A 15266-nucleotide genomic window follows, 5' to 3' on the forward strand; every position below is an offset into this window, starting at 1 on the left:
GCATCCAGCACAGGGCTAGTCTTGAGACTTCCCACTCCCTCCCCTCTTTTGGATGTGTTCAAGGTAAAGGAGGAATAAACTACCAGTTCCTTCAAGCTGTGGAGGAGTATCTTCCCTTAAGTGGCTAAACGTTTTCAGACCTTTTATGCACTCTTCCGTCCCAGTCTTTACAATATTTAAGTTTTCTTAGCTTGCAAAAAAAACCCCAAACCAAAACAACAAAACAAACCAAACACCTCCCCCAAACCACCCTCTAGTTCTCTTTTGCAAGTCTCTTGTCCTTCCGTTGCTGCCCCAAGTGCTTTTCCCGTCTTTCTGCATACTCTGGGAAATTGAAGTAGGAAGAGAATCTTGCTCTGCTGGTCTCTCTCCTGTTACCTTTTTAACACTCGAGTGTAAAAACTGCCTGTGCTGTAAGATTCAACAGTACAAGTGTGGAAGCTTTTTTTTTCCCCCCCTAGGGTTTGCTTGCAGTTTTAAAAAATAGACGCATAATAGAGATATTGCCTGCAACAGAATACAGTAAGAAAACAAAAGCACAGATTAAAGTGCTGATCTTCTAGCACTTAAGAAATGCTTTTGAAAGAGCTGTACACCTAAGCTTGTTCTGAAAACACTGTATCGGTATGCATGTGATTTTAAACTTTTGAGATAATGCTTGCCGTGCAGGAAATTAGTATCGGCTGTGTTACCTGGCATTTGGAAGAAGGTTTCTGAGTCATGTACCACAATTCGTTGCTCTGCCAAATTATGAGGAAAAAAAATCAGTATTTTTTTCATAGTTCTCTGAATTACAACTGATGGGGAGACTGGCTTACAAAAGTGCTCTGGGTTTTTCTGCAGTGACATCTGTGGAGTGTATATATAGTAGGTTCCCAAGTTGGAAGCCAGAAGAGTATGTGGGAAGTGTGAAAGGGGGATGGGGAGGGGAGCAAACAAGAAATTCAGACAAAAGGAAATTGTTGATGCAAGTTAATGCCTTTTCTTAGTGATATTGATAAATTTCTGCTGCTGTTCAAGCAGTCTAAATTATTCTCCTTCTGATTCTATTTCCTTTTGCTTTTCTCCTGTTGCCTGGAAAACATGAGTGGAATCTAGTAGGACAAGAGGCTGCTTTTTCATTGTTTTGTGGCTCTGTTGCTAGCTATTGTCCTCTTGGCTCAGGCAGTTCATGTCAGTCTTTGTGTGGAGTAAGAAAAATGTTTTTCCTTTTTTCTTTAAAGATTAAGTTTCTAGACTCTGTAGATTGCTTTTATTTGAAAAGCAAGCAGTGCTAACTTAAGAGTATCTCCTATCAGCTAACCTATTTTTGCTTGCGATGTCACCTTTAGCACTTTTTTCATTCGGATGTGCTTATTAAATTTGTGGACTAGTTTGAGGGTAAAGCAGTCTTGAAATCTAGATTCATTTTTTACTGTCCTTTCTTTGAAACAAAGGAACTCTAAGCAAGACAGCGCATTTCATGAATTTTTCTGTCAGGAATAAAAAACAGATCACTGACAATGTTGTATGTTTTCAACAGTTGGAAATAGAGCTGATTTTGCACTTAAGTAGGAGCAGAGCTCTAACACTCGGTAAAGTAATGCAGCCTTGAGCAGTGTCACTGAGATCTTGTCTGTTGTGGCTGACTTAACTCTTTTCTTTACTACATCACTGGTAATTTATAAATGAAGATTGTTTGTGAGGACATTCTTGAAACAGAACTGAAATGTAGCTGTTTGCTAGTATGAAAATGCACTCATGGATGCATAGGATAGTGCAAAAAATGAGACTTAGTTCTCTTGTAAGTAACAGTTCTTGCAGGTAGTATTTATATGATCCTACTTCTTCACTGCCTTTATTTTTGCTGTGCTATTTGATTATATGGTAGTACAGAAAATATATTGAAAATGGAAGATACTGTAACTTTGATTATCTGTGGGTTTTTTTTTTTTTTCTTTTTCAGGCATCTATTAACAAGCTAAAAGTGACAGAACCATGGCTCAGTTTCCAACACCTTTTGGAGGTAAGTTTTCTATAGTGTATTCTGAACTATTCTTTATGCAAAAATTCTGCATAAATGTGTTGCTTTCCGAATATGTTCTGTATGGATAGTGTTTATGGATAGTGTATCTTTCTGAGATGATAGTTTATCTGATTTGTGATGTTTTTGCAGACCCATTAGAGAACACACATGAAATTTTGCAGAGACACCTCAGAAGAGTCAAACAGAAAAGCTGTGCTGTATCCCTTTTTGTTCATTTATCCATTACAGTCCTACAGTTTGTAACTGTAGGGCAGATCCAGGCCACTCAGCCATTGGCACTAGGGCATAGCCTCATTCTGCAGTTACCCAGTTTTATTTGCCTGTCTTAAGCTTCCCTACTCAGTCCTGCCTGCTTTTTTCATATCTTTTCAGAGGAAATTCTAAAATGCTATTTAAATGTTATAAATTCTCACTTTATAAGCAGTAGTTGTGGCTGGGAAGTGGACATGCTTTTTCTTTGAGGATTCCTGGACTTTTTCCTTGCTAAAAAGTACGCCAGATGCCTTTGGATGCTGTTACTTCAAATTTCATTTCTTTATTGTCCCATAACTCATGTTTAGATTAGAACAAAGGTGCTGCATTTCTGTAGGTCTTCATTTATAACAGGGTAAGGTATAGCATCTTGAACATCAGTCTTTTTGAAAGATCCAGGAAGGGCCCTGGTAGTGCAACAGAGACATTACTTTTTGCTATTCACATGAAATACATTTTTGAGTCCATTTTTGCAACCGATCTGAAGAAAGATTACAAAGATAAATTTCAGTGCTGGGAACTAGTAACTAGTTTGGTTCCACTTAAATGTTGCATGTGTTAAGGGCTTTTCTCTGGAGATGCAGATATGATTCTTGTTCTGTGTATATGTATGTTTGTGTATACATATATACACATAAATATGCGTACACACACAAACAAGCGTGTGCATGTATATGTATATAAATATAGATGGAAGTCTAGTTTTTGGGATTGGATATAGCTAGGCACTTGCTAGGAATTTGTATCTAGTGTTAGTGTTTCAGTGGGAGACTTCAGGAAGAACGCATGTTATTCAGAGTATGTTGATAGAGAAACCCACTTGTTAAACACAATTGATTGGATGCAATTTCTGCCAGTCTGAAAAAGTCTGTGAAGCACAACAGAAGAAGCATGTCTTTACATGTGGTAGCTAGAACAAACATATAATTGGAAGCTGCCATTCATTGCCTCAGTTATCTTTAAGTCCAGCCCTCTGGAATTAAATCTCCTTTGGTGCCAGACTTTCTCAGTTTGGGAGTGAAACTAGCTGCCAAAAGCTTTGATCAAATAAACTCACTGGACAGTTCTACATAGGATACCCTTTCAGGTCATATAAAAAGTTGTGAGCAACTTCATTTCATCCTAATTTTCACAATCTAAGAGAATTCATGATGTGAATGAAATCTTGTTCAGACCAAAGTATTTCCTTTTGTTTAGAGTTAGGGCTGTACTTTGCATGCACCCATATTTAAATATGTACATACGTTCTTAATGGAAATCTTGTCTTCAAAGCATTCTCCTCTGCCATCTTCAGAGAGTTATTGCATTACAGATGGATAGCAGCTTTCTTTTTTCAACTTTGTGTATTACCATTTGATCTTGCATATGTTGTCCAGGATCCTGTTAACTCTAGTACATGGTTTTAGGAAGGAAGGAATTCGCTATTTCTTCTCAAACAACTTTTCTCATCTGACTGCTCTACAACAAGGAAGTGGAAATAAGCATGTGGCTAATGTAGTTTCTGGAGTATCTTTAATTTGTAATGTGGTGTGAGGGAAGTTTGTTACGATATTCATACTTGAACCAAGTCTACCAAGTAGCATCATACCTCCTCTTAGAAGAATGACAGCAAAAGTCTAAGATTGTTGTAAGAAGAAACAAATGGTGTAAAGAAAATTCCAATTTTAATGGGGAAATTTATCATCCTTTTGAGAATGCAACATTTTCTGTTACCTGTAGTCACCAAACAAGATGCAGAGGAGAAGATTTATGCAGTCTCCATCTTGGGAGAGCCCTCACTCCAGATGTGCAATATCTGGTATCCATCTGCTTGTGAATACCAATAATGACGTTTTTGTTTTTATTTCACTTCCTTTCTTTTTAAAGAGTCTTTCAAGTCAGCTCGGGAAATGGGTATGGAAAGAGCACAGCACCCACTATTTAAATTGGGGTGACTCATTCCAGAACACTGCTCATTTTAGGGATGACTAATTAAAAAAAAAATAGGCATGGTAGAATTTTCATAATTGTTGGGAAGAATGTGGTACGCTCAACCTTCTATTGATTTGTTCAGGAGAAGAAAATGCCCATTTCATATATGAGAGCCCACTGCTTCACTTTTGCAGATGAGGTGATTGCTAAGCCATGTAAAAGAAAAGATGGTTAGAGGGCTTGCTGTTGCATTCAAGAATAGCTTGCTTATGAGTCAATTTTGTGGTTTGGTGACTGCCTGCTTTGTATCCAAATATATTGAAAAGCCCCACAACCTCTGTGTTGGCATCCAGGATCTGAAGCCGTGAATGATGTCTTGGTGTTGGGTAAGATCATGCTTCATGCCCTCCCATAGGTCTTATTGTTTCCTCAAATGACAAAAGATGGAAACAAGGCAATGCCAGAGATGCCATTCATCCTTTTCTGACTGAAGAGGCTACTAGGCTTGTTTGGTTTAACATTGGCTCTTCTGATGTTCATATCCCACAAAGGAGATCTACTGTTTCAATACCAACCAAATCTCCATCTGGAAGAGTAAATATTGACAATCATTTGTTTCAGTTGCAGGGACTCCAGAGAAGAAATCAACAAATTTTGTTTTAAAATAGTTAATAGAATACATTTTCAGTTACCTTGTGCCATAAGAGTGTTTAGTTCTGGGTTTTATTGCCGCCTTTGAGGAAGGATAGGAAGAGCTGAGGTTTTTTGAGGGGTTTGGTGTTTTTTGTTGTGTTTGTTCTTTGGTACTGAAGTCATGCATACCTGAAATTGAGAGAGAGCAAGCCAGCGAATAATTGCAAATTTCATGTTCGTTTGTTTTCTTTTTTTTCTCCCCACATTATATTCAAGAAATTCTCCCTCTTTGTGTAAGCTACCACATCCAGCCTTAGGATCTTAGTCTGGAGTAGTCATGTTTCCAATACAGGGAGATGTTCATCTGCTCCTAGTTTGCCTAGACTAGTTGGCCTAGTCTGCATATTGGTCATAAAGTCTTAATCAACACCATTCCTTTCCTCCTGTCAGGAGTTCAGGAGAAGATGGGGGAGATAATTGCTTACGGGAACTATTGTGTTTTGGGATGTTCATATCCAAAGAAGAGTCCTGTTTCATCCCCACAGGGAGCACAGCTATGAAATCTGTTTACAGTGCCTCCGTGAGCTTAATCACTAAAATTTGGGGTTTTTGGACTAATCTTAAAATGTCCTTTCTTTGAATTAGATATTATTAACCTGTCAGCTTTTAGAAATACATAGATTACATAAAACTGAGATGATAAATTTTTTACCAAGCATGTAGCTTTTCTTTCATTTATGAAATCTACCATTTAAAGGAATGTTTTTGGAATCATAGAATCGTTTAGGTTGGAAAAGACCTTTAAGATCATCAAGTCCAACCGTTAACCTAGCACTGCCAAGTCTACCACTAAACCATGTCCCTAAGCACCACATCTACATGTCTTTTAAATACCTCCAGGGATGGTGACTCCACCACTTCCCTGGGCAGCCTTTTCCAATGCTTGACAACCCTTTCGGTGAAGAAATTTTTCCTCATATCCAATCTAAACCTCCCCTGGCGCAACTTGAGCCCATTTCCTCTCATCCCATCACTTGTTACTTGGGAGAAGAGACCAACACCCACCTCGCTACAACCTCCTTTCAGGGAGTTGTAGAGAGCGATAAGGTCTCCCCTCAGCCTCCTTTTCCCTAGGCTAAACAACCCCAGTTCCCTCAGCCGCTCCTCACAAGACTTGTGCTCTAGGCCCTTCACCAGCTTCCTTGCCCTTCTCTGGACACGCTCCAGCACCTCCATGTCTTTCTTGTAGTGAGGGGCCCAAAACTGAACACAGTATTTGAGGTGCGGCCTCACCAGTGCTGAGTACAGGCAGACAATCACATCCCTAGTCCTGCTGGCCACACTATTTCTGATACAAGGCAGGATGCCATTGGCCTTCTCGGCCACCTGGGCACACTGCTGGCTCATATTCAGCTGGCTGTTGACCAACACCCCCAGGTCCTTTTCTGCTGGGCAGCTTTCCAGCCACTCTTTCCCAAGTCTGTAGCATTGCATGGGGTTACTGTGACCCAAGTGCAGGACCTGGCACTTGGCCTTGTTGAACCCCATACAATTGGCCTCGGCCCATTGATCCAGCCTGTCCAGGTCCCTCTGCAGAGCCTTCCTACCCTCCAGCATATCAACACTCCTGCCCAACTTGGTGTCATCTGCAAACTTACTGAGGGTGCACTTGATCCCCTCACCCAGATTGCTGATGAAGATATTAAACAGAACTGGCCCCAATACCAAGCCCTGGGGAACACACCTGTGATGGGCTGCCAACTGGTTTTAACTCTATTCATCACAACTCTTTGGGCCTGGCCATCCAGCCAGTTTTTTATGCAGTAAAGACTATGCCCGTCCAAGCCATGAGCAGCCAATTTCTCCAGGAGAATGCTGTGGGAAACGGTGTCAAAGGCTTTACTAAAGTCTAGGTAGACAACATCCGCAGCCTTTCCCTCATCCGCTAAGCGGGTCACCTTGTCATAGAAGGAGATCAGGTGGGTCAAGCAGGACCTGCCTTTCATAAGCCCATGTTGACTGGACCCAATCACCTGGTTGTCCTGTACGTGCCATGTGATGGTACTCAAGATGATCCGCTCCATAACCTTCTCTGGCACTGAGGTCAGACTGACAGGCCTGTAGTTCCCCGAATCCTCCTTCTGGCTGTTCTTGTAGATGGGCGTCACATTTGTTAACTTCCAGTCAACTGGGACCTCCCCGGTTAGCCAGGACTGCTGGTAAATGATGGAAAGCAGCTTGATGAGCACTTCTGCCAGCTCCCTCAGTACCCTTGGGTGGATCCCATCCAGCCCCATAGACTTGTGTGTGTCTCAGTGGTGTAGCAGGTCACTAACCATTTCCCCTTGGATTATGGGGGCTTCATTCTGCTCCCCGTCCCTGTCTTCCAGCTCAGGGGGCTGGATACCTGGAGAACAACTGGTCTTACTATTAAAGACTGATGCAAAGAAGGCATTAAGTGTCTTGGCCTTTTCCTCATCATTTGTCACTATGTTTCCCCCCATGTCCAATAACGGATGGAGATTCTCCTTAGCCCTCCTTTTGTTGCTAATGTATTTATGGAAACATTTTTTATTGTCTTTTACGGCAGTAGCCAAACTGAGTTCCAGTTGGGCTTTGGCCCTTCTAATGTTCTCCCTGCATAACCTCATGACATCCTTGTAGTCCTCCTGAGTTGCCTGCCTCTTCTTCCAAAGGTCATAAACTATCCTTTTTTCTCTGAGTTCCAGCCAAAGCTCTCTGTTCAGCCAGGCCGGTCTTCTTCCCCGATGGCTCATCTTTGAGCGCATTGGGATGGCCTGCTCCTGTGCCTTTAAGATTTCTTTCTTGAAGAATGTCCAGCCTTCCTGGACTCCTTTGCCCTTCAGGACTGCTTCCCAAGGGACTCTGTGAACTAGTCACCTAAACAGGCCCAAGTCTGCCCTCCAGAAGTCCAAGGTAGCAGTTCTGCTGACCCCTCTCCTTACTTCTCCAAGAATGGAAAACTCTTACTGTTTTGTGATCGCTGTGCCCAAGATGGCCTCCAAGCATCACATCACCCACAAGTCCTCCTCTGTTCACAAACAAGAGGTCCAGCGGGGTACCTTCCCTAGTTGGCTCACTCACCAGCTGTGTCAGGAAGTTGCCTGCCACACACTCCAGGAACCTCCTAGACTGTTTCCTCTCTGCTGTATTGTATTTCGAGCAGACATCTGGTAAATTGAAGTCCTCCATGAGAACAAGGGCTAGCGATTGTGAGACTTCTCCCAGCTGCCTATGGAATATTTCGACTGCCTCTTCATCCTGCTTGGTGGTCTGTAACAGACTCCCACCATGATATCTGCCTTGTTGGCCTTCCCCCCCGATTCTTACCCATAAATGCTCAACCCTATCATCACCATCATTAAGCTCTAGACAATCAAAACACTCTGTAACATACAGGGCTACCCCACAGCCTCTCCTTCCTTGCCTATCCTTTCTGAAGAGTTTATAGCCATCCATTGCAGCACTCCAATTTTTTTCTTCCCCTTGTCTATTTCCTTTTCTCTCCAAAGTACATTTTGCCACATGAAAGCAGATTTTAAATAGAAGAAGTTCAGGAGGCAGGAAATTCTCATATTCTTCATAACTGCTGAGGCAGAATCAGACTCAGCCTGCAAGCAGTTTGAAATACTTGCTGTAAATATTTGTGGACCTTGTATCTGAAATTTAATCTCTGATAATTTAGTGCTGAGACAGAGTGAATGCTAGATCTCCTCTTTATTTTTCTACAAGTCTACATTTTATCTTTTAATATTACTTCAATAAAATGGTGATTCCATTAACTTAAATGCTTTCATATCATTATGTTCCTATGCAGTAGGAGTTACAGGAAGGTACACCAGTGTAATGTACTTCTATGGATGTTGAAATCACGATGTTTTACTGGTTAGAAATTGTTGAGACAAACCTGAAACATAGTGTTACAGAGTTCATTGGAGGTCTCAGGTGGAAGTTGTTTGCTCTGAGTACAAATAATTTGAAGGATGAAAGTGAGACATCTGCAAGTGCTGCAAAAATAGAGGTAGAACTGGAGAAAGCATTGTGGAAGCATGGCATTGTAGAAGGGTAGTAAATCTCAATGTAAACTAAATATTCAACTCCAATTTATGAGTGTGGTGTGAAGAGTCTGGTCTGTGTAACACATTCTTATTCAAATTTCTCATTCTCAGAAGAATGAGGAGCACGCTTTCCTGTGCTGTTGTTGCCCATGAAAGATGTTTACTATCTGGTTGAATCACACTTTTCCTAGACAAGTAAGGAGAGTTCTTCTCTTATAATAGTACAAAACCACATGGTACACAACTGATTATTTGAGGTACATTGTCAGTTAAAAGAACTTGAATTACATTTCAGCTGTATGTGCTCTGAGAGGCAAATGACCTCCCACCACCTAAGTATCTAGTGTTATGAACTTTCCTCACTGTATCCTCTGGTATGCTGATGTTGTCTTTTAATAGCCCATTTGTAAGTTTGATTGCACTTTGAGTAGCCTAGTTGTAACTTAAGATTCGTATGAGCCAGATAAGTGAATCAGTGCTCAGCAGTCATCTTAATTGCTTAACACTTAGTTTGGGTAAGTTCATAAGTCCTAACTGGCTATTTAAGAATTCATGGAGCTTTCAGCTATGGGCTTTGGCTGAACAGCTTCTGTATGTTGTTTTCAGAGGTCCAGTATGATATGATATATAATTACACTTAGAAATAAAAATAGTGTTGTTTTTAGATAATGTTTCTTAATTTTATTTCTTCGCTTCTTTTGAACTAGGCAACCTGGATATCTGGGCTATTACTGTGGAGGAGAGAGCTAAACATGATCAACAGTTCCATAGTCTGAAACCAACATCTGGATTTATCACTGGTAATGAAATAGTTTTAACTTCTAATTTCATTTAATTAAATCTTAAATAACGAGCCTAAATATGTACAGAGTTGCCTGGGAGACATTTGGGCATAAGAATTTTAAAAATTGATCAGATATTGCTCATTTTATATTCTATTTTTTTATATGCCTTACCACATCAACCCTTCTTTTCTGATATTTTCTGGTATTTTTCTGATACTTACCAGCTGCACAACTGTTTTATGGCACTTGATTTTTCTGTAAGTAGGATTAAAATAACTGTGACTCTATAAAGCAGTTCTATTGTGTAGAGGCAGCTGATACTTACAAACTGTAGAGCTAGAATTCAGGATGTGGTATCACCCTGATGCCTGGTAATATTTATAGTGCTTTTGATGTGCTCAGTAAGTTAACTCACTGTACTGAGTCTGGCTGAGATGGAGTTAACTTTGTTCGTAGCAGCCTGTATGGTGCTGCGTTTTGGATTTGTGAGTAAAGCAGTGTTGATAACACATCAACGTTTTGGTTATGGCTGAACAGTGTTTGCAAAGCCTCTTTCCCATACCACCGTGCTCCACAAAAACCGGGCAGAGAGGCTGTTGTCTTCCAGGGTAGCCGTTGCTCAGACACTGAGCTTGAGGGCGGTGGTGAGTGATTACCTTTGCATCACTTGGGATTTTTTTTTCTACTCTTTCACTTATTAAACTGTCTTTATTGTGACCAATGAGTTTTCTCAGTTTTGCTCTCCCTATTCTCTTCCCCATCCTGCTGGGGGGAGGGAAGTGAGTGAGTGGCTGGGTACTTAGTTTCTGCCTGAGGTGGACCCACCATGCTAACATACTAATAGATTAAGAAGTCTGTATCAATACATAAAGATGTATCAGTTTAACTGAAATATGTTTCAGAGACTGTTTGTTTAAACTAGTGAAATCAGTGTGGATGACCTCTTTAAAAAATCTAAATGGCAAAATTGATTTAAGTTGTGGGAACCAAAGCTGCAAGTAAAGGAATTGCACTGATCCTACTAAATTTTCATTGAACACCACAAAATTTGCTTTGGTTTTAAAAGCAGTAGGATGCCTACTTTTTTGTTAGTTTTTTTTGTTGCATTGAATTTTCTTTAGTGCTATCTAAACTCTGATGCTCAATTGAAATGAAAGGTATAGAAGTGTTTTACCTTTCTTGCTGTCTGATCCATCAAGAGGATTTCCAGAGTGAGAAATCAGAATTGGATTCTTAGCAGTCTCATCACAGCCTTACATACTTCCAAGTATACAATTTGGTTGTTTCTGCTCCTGTTACATGACAGATATGGTACAAAATACTACTGTTTTTATTGACCTCCTTTGATATTTAGTGCTATTTCTAGTCTGTTTACAACTTTCCTTTACAGGCCACAACATTTCCAAGTGTCTAATCCTTTTGTAATTGTTTTGCTATCCTTACTTTTAGTTGATAGTTGGAAAATGACTTTGAAATATATAATTGCTTTCTTTAATGGTGGCTTATCAGGTTCATATCAGGGTAAAGACCACTTTATTTAGTTTGTGCTAGCTGACTCCCATTGTACTTCCGAAAAATCTGAGATAGAGTTTATGTTGAAACATACTTTCTCTGGAAGAAAAAATTTTCTTGTTCTCCCAAGGCATGTGATTCCTGCAAAGAGAGCCATTAACACAGATTAGGGACTGTGAACCATGAGTTTCCCATTGCCCTAAATGTTTATGCCCAGATGACTTAATGTGGTGCTAACTGTTGCAGACTGAAACAGTATGTGCTTGTTGGAAATATCTGGTAGGTTTGCAAGTGACAAGTTTAAATCTCATACTCTATTATGTATGTGTAACATTAAGTATTTATGGTTTTACTGTTGCTTCTGTCTTAGAAATTTTTGACTCGTGATTCCTCTTTCCTCTTACAGGTATTTTTAGCATTTTCTGAAATTATGTCCTATTTATTTCATAGGTGATCAAGCTAGAAACTTTTTTTTTCAATCTGGATTACCTCAACCGGTGTTAGCACAGATATGGTGAGTATATGGGAGGGGTTGGGAGAATTGCAGTTATGTCACAGAGTGAAGTTTACTGGTACAGACTTGGACAGTAACTATATTTCACATTCTGGGGTTTGAAATAACCTATTTAATTCAGTGTGCTTTCCAAAAGTTTACAAGGCAAATATGCTTTGTAGTATGTTTTAGCTGAGTTTTTAAGTTACTAGTTTAGTTATTGGAAGTAGCCGTCGTTCTGCAAATGGCATTTTTGAAGTTGGTGATTTGCATCCCTCATTTCAAATTACTAAATGCTTTCAACTTTGTTAAAACTGTACTAATACAATCGCTAAGCACAGTAATTAGTATGAAAAATCTTCTAATGGGAGAGCCTATGCAAGACTTGAAAAATTTGTTACAAAAATGAAGACTGGCATAGACTATTTCCATTGTAGTTGGAGATACAGCTTGAGAGGTTGAAATTTTTACTGTTCCTTGGTGAGTTTAGACAGATCTCCATTGCTGTATATTACACATCACAAACATTTCTACAGTCTGTCAGTTTCTTCATGCAGGATTGCAATTTTTTCTGCTCCAAATTATGTGACCCTACCAGACTTGGACATGCTAACCTGCATAGATTATTCATAATTTACATTAATTATATTACTACTAAAACTTTTTCTGGTGCTAGACAGAGTGAAATAATACTGGTTTTCATTCTAGATTGGAAAAAGCAGCAGAGGGATGGATAACTTCTGAAAAATATGTTAACTTTTCCTCTGTTGTTAACTGCTTGAAAGAGGGAGTAGTTATTGCAGTTATAAAAACTTTGTGCTGTAGTAAGGACTTCTAAAGGCAGAATCTTGCTCTGACTGGAGAAAGAAGAGAATTATTTTCTTCCAAGAAAAACAATTGCTTTGGAAATATTCATGCCTAAAAGAGGGGCTGCATTTACATGGCTTTAAATAAATAGCTTATTTTCTTTTCAAATTATCTTCATCTTAGAAATACCAAATCTGGTTTGGTTATCTTATTTGTTGAAGACTCATTGAAAGTTCAAATGTCCCTTTGGAACTTCTCTTGCCTTTTAATTAAACAAAGAAAGAAGTTTTATCTTAAACAAGACATCCTTTCTCCAAAAATGTTCTGAGGCATTAGCTTTAAATAGGTGTTAACAAAACTAAACAGTTGTAAATAGTCTGACTAAAAATCTCTTCCTCTCTGAATTATTCAGTTTTTCAGCCTCTTGAGAGGGGGAGAATCATTCCACTAGTTCTGTAGTTGTCATAGAGACAAGACCTGAACTTGCACATTTTTTTAAATAAAGCTAAACTGAAACTTATTCATGCTGCCTTTATAAATCATAAAAAGGCATGTAGACATCCCTTGCTTACTGTCTCTCTTCTTTTTTTTATCATCTCTGAATTCAGATAAGTAAATATTTAAGTAAAAATCTAGATCACTTGTATATATTCCCAGTTGGAATTAGAAGAACCAAGTAGGAAAATAGTTGCACAGTGGTAGTAAGACCCCTTAGAAAAAAAAAAAAGAAAAAAAAAAAAGGAAAACCCCTTTCTTTTCCTACAACTCAAATTATTTAATTCTTTTGATCTATCAGTGAATGTTTGTTTGTAACCTACCACAGATTACTGCTGTCCTACAGAAACAATAGAAGTTAGACTGTTTAGTGGCAAGAAGTCCTTTGCAACCTCCAAAGGATGTCACAATATGCTCAAGACTGCATTGAACATTGTGAATCATTGTTTGTCTTAGCTCCCAGGGATAAGATCTTGAAGTGGCATACTTGCTTTGTGGATTAATAGCAATATTCTAATGTTATCTATCTAAATCTCTATTAACATTGATATAGATCCATAAGTACTTTAATAGAGGGGGAGTTCTGGAGTAATAAGCCCAGAATCTCTGAGAGAGATAGGAGTGCATAAAACTTTTCTTCTATCAGTATTCTTTATTTCCTGAATAGATGGAATTTTTTTTTAATAGCATTTGATTATTAGAGGGAGAGAAGGGGAGGTACAACAGTCTTTAAAGAAGGAAAGTTGTTATTCTGAGGTAGAGCAACTTGTAAAACTGTTTAAATTAATTTTCTGATCCTAGAAATATGGAAGTGTATGTATGTTGTGTTTTGGAAGTGTTTTACTATTCTTAATGAGTCTACTTATTTTGAATACAGTCGAGCATATTAATCTGTCTGCAAGATAGGAGCCTAGCATTTTTTTCATAAAGGATTACCTACAGCTGTGTGTAGACAAGCTTATGCTAATACAACGTTTCATCTGTTTTGGCTATTTAAGTTCTAGTATGGAAAAACACAACTGGGAAAGGAACTGCAGGGGGGGTTGGCCTAATGAGTGGTCAGCTATACTGCTTTCAGAGCTCTCTGCAAAAAAAGCAAGCCCTCTGTCTCTATGAGTTTTCAAACATACTAGCTCATGAGTGAGAGAATTTTGTTTGCATAAATGAGCAGTATAAGGATTTTCGTTGTCTTATATTTTAATTAAAATTGAATTGCCATTTTTGTATCATGAAAAAATAGTTTTCACTAGAACTTCAAGAAGTGCTAGCTAGCTACGTGAAGTACCAGTTAAAAGTCTTCTGCCTCAAGAGCTGCTTTGAGAATATTCTGCAGTTGGTGTAATTGTTTTCTAAGATGAGACTCTAAGGAGTATATCTTATTTTAATTTCTGCTATTAATCAAAGCTTCCCCAGAATTCATGTTTCTTAAAATAGTAGCTCCATGGTTTTTAGCATTGAGAATTCCTGTGCCCCTTATACTCATCATTCATTTAAGAAAAAAGAAGTCTCTGGGACCTCAGTGGAGCAAATTAGTGGAATTATTATGGTCTGTCATGAAAACTTCTTTACTGTTCTACCCTTTACAAGCTTTGGAGTCTGCCAAACTGGTAATCTATTAAGAAGCTTCTAAGTAGGCTTTGAATTGAGACTGCAATGGCTCAGAAGATAACTGTTTTTAAGTAGACAATAATCTGGCTTTCTTCTAAAGCCCTCATGAATGGTGGCCTCAAAAAGCATCTTCTGTGTAGCCTGTCTCTGGAATTAAATGAGAACTAAAGTAGTCAATGCCATCTGTTTTTCATGCATGTAGAGTTATTTATTTTTTCAGGACAAACTAAAGCCATTGGTTGACTTTATTTTTTAAGGACAAACTAAAGCCATTGGTTGACTTACCTATTTCTGACATATGCTTCCCTCACAACCTTCTTAAATTTGTGTCCAAGTGAAAGATTATGGGTGGCAATTCTGTGAGTTGTAACTATTACTATACATGCATTGATTAAGTGACTGATGCTAAAGACCTAATTTCTGCCATTAAGGGTGAGTTTTATAATGCAATATGGGATTGTATAATCTAATACAGGAATATAAAGCTAAATAAATCCAGATTTTTGAACTGCAAGGAGGTTTCCTTGTTTTAACACTCTGTGCTATTTTCATGGAGCTGGATGTTTTGTAGGCTAATCATAGGCATATGTGATGGAAAAAACTGTGCATGCTCAGTTTCTGTGCCTCATAAATGCAGAAATAATCAAGTTGTCTTTGCATTCTGC

General features: G+C 38.8%; 1 protein-coding gene across 10 annotated transcripts in view; it reads left to right on the forward strand.

Annotated features, from left to right (window-relative positions):
• Positions 1-15266, forward strand: part of ITSN1 (intersectin 1) — a 144954-nt gene that overhangs the window by 31658 nt on the left and 98030 nt on the right. For 7 of the 10 annotated variants that reach the window (XR_012777950.1, XM_075517835.1, XM_075517847.1 and 4 more), the window contains exons 2-4: positions 1946-2005; positions 9609-9701; positions 11649-11712. Coding sequence is in view for 6 of the 10 variants with exons in the window: in XM_075517835.1 (XP_075373950.1) it covers positions 1978-2005; positions 9609-9701; positions 11649-11712 (185 nt within the window). In the remaining 4 variants the exon portion in view is untranslated. Of the gene's footprint in view, positions 1-1945; positions 2006-9012; positions 9159-9608; positions 9702-11648; positions 11713-15266 lie in introns of those variants that run through there. The other 3 variants (XM_075517867.1, XM_075517877.1, XM_075517885.1) reach the window with 3 other exon arrangements.

The sequence above is a fragment of the Mycteria americana genome, chromosome 1 (assembly GCF_035582795.1).
Source record: "Mycteria americana isolate JAX WOST 10 ecotype Jacksonville Zoo and Gardens chromosome 1, USCA_MyAme_1.0, whole genome shotgun sequence".
NCBI lineage: Eukaryota > Metazoa > Chordata > Aves > Ciconiiformes > Ciconiidae > Mycteria > Mycteria americana.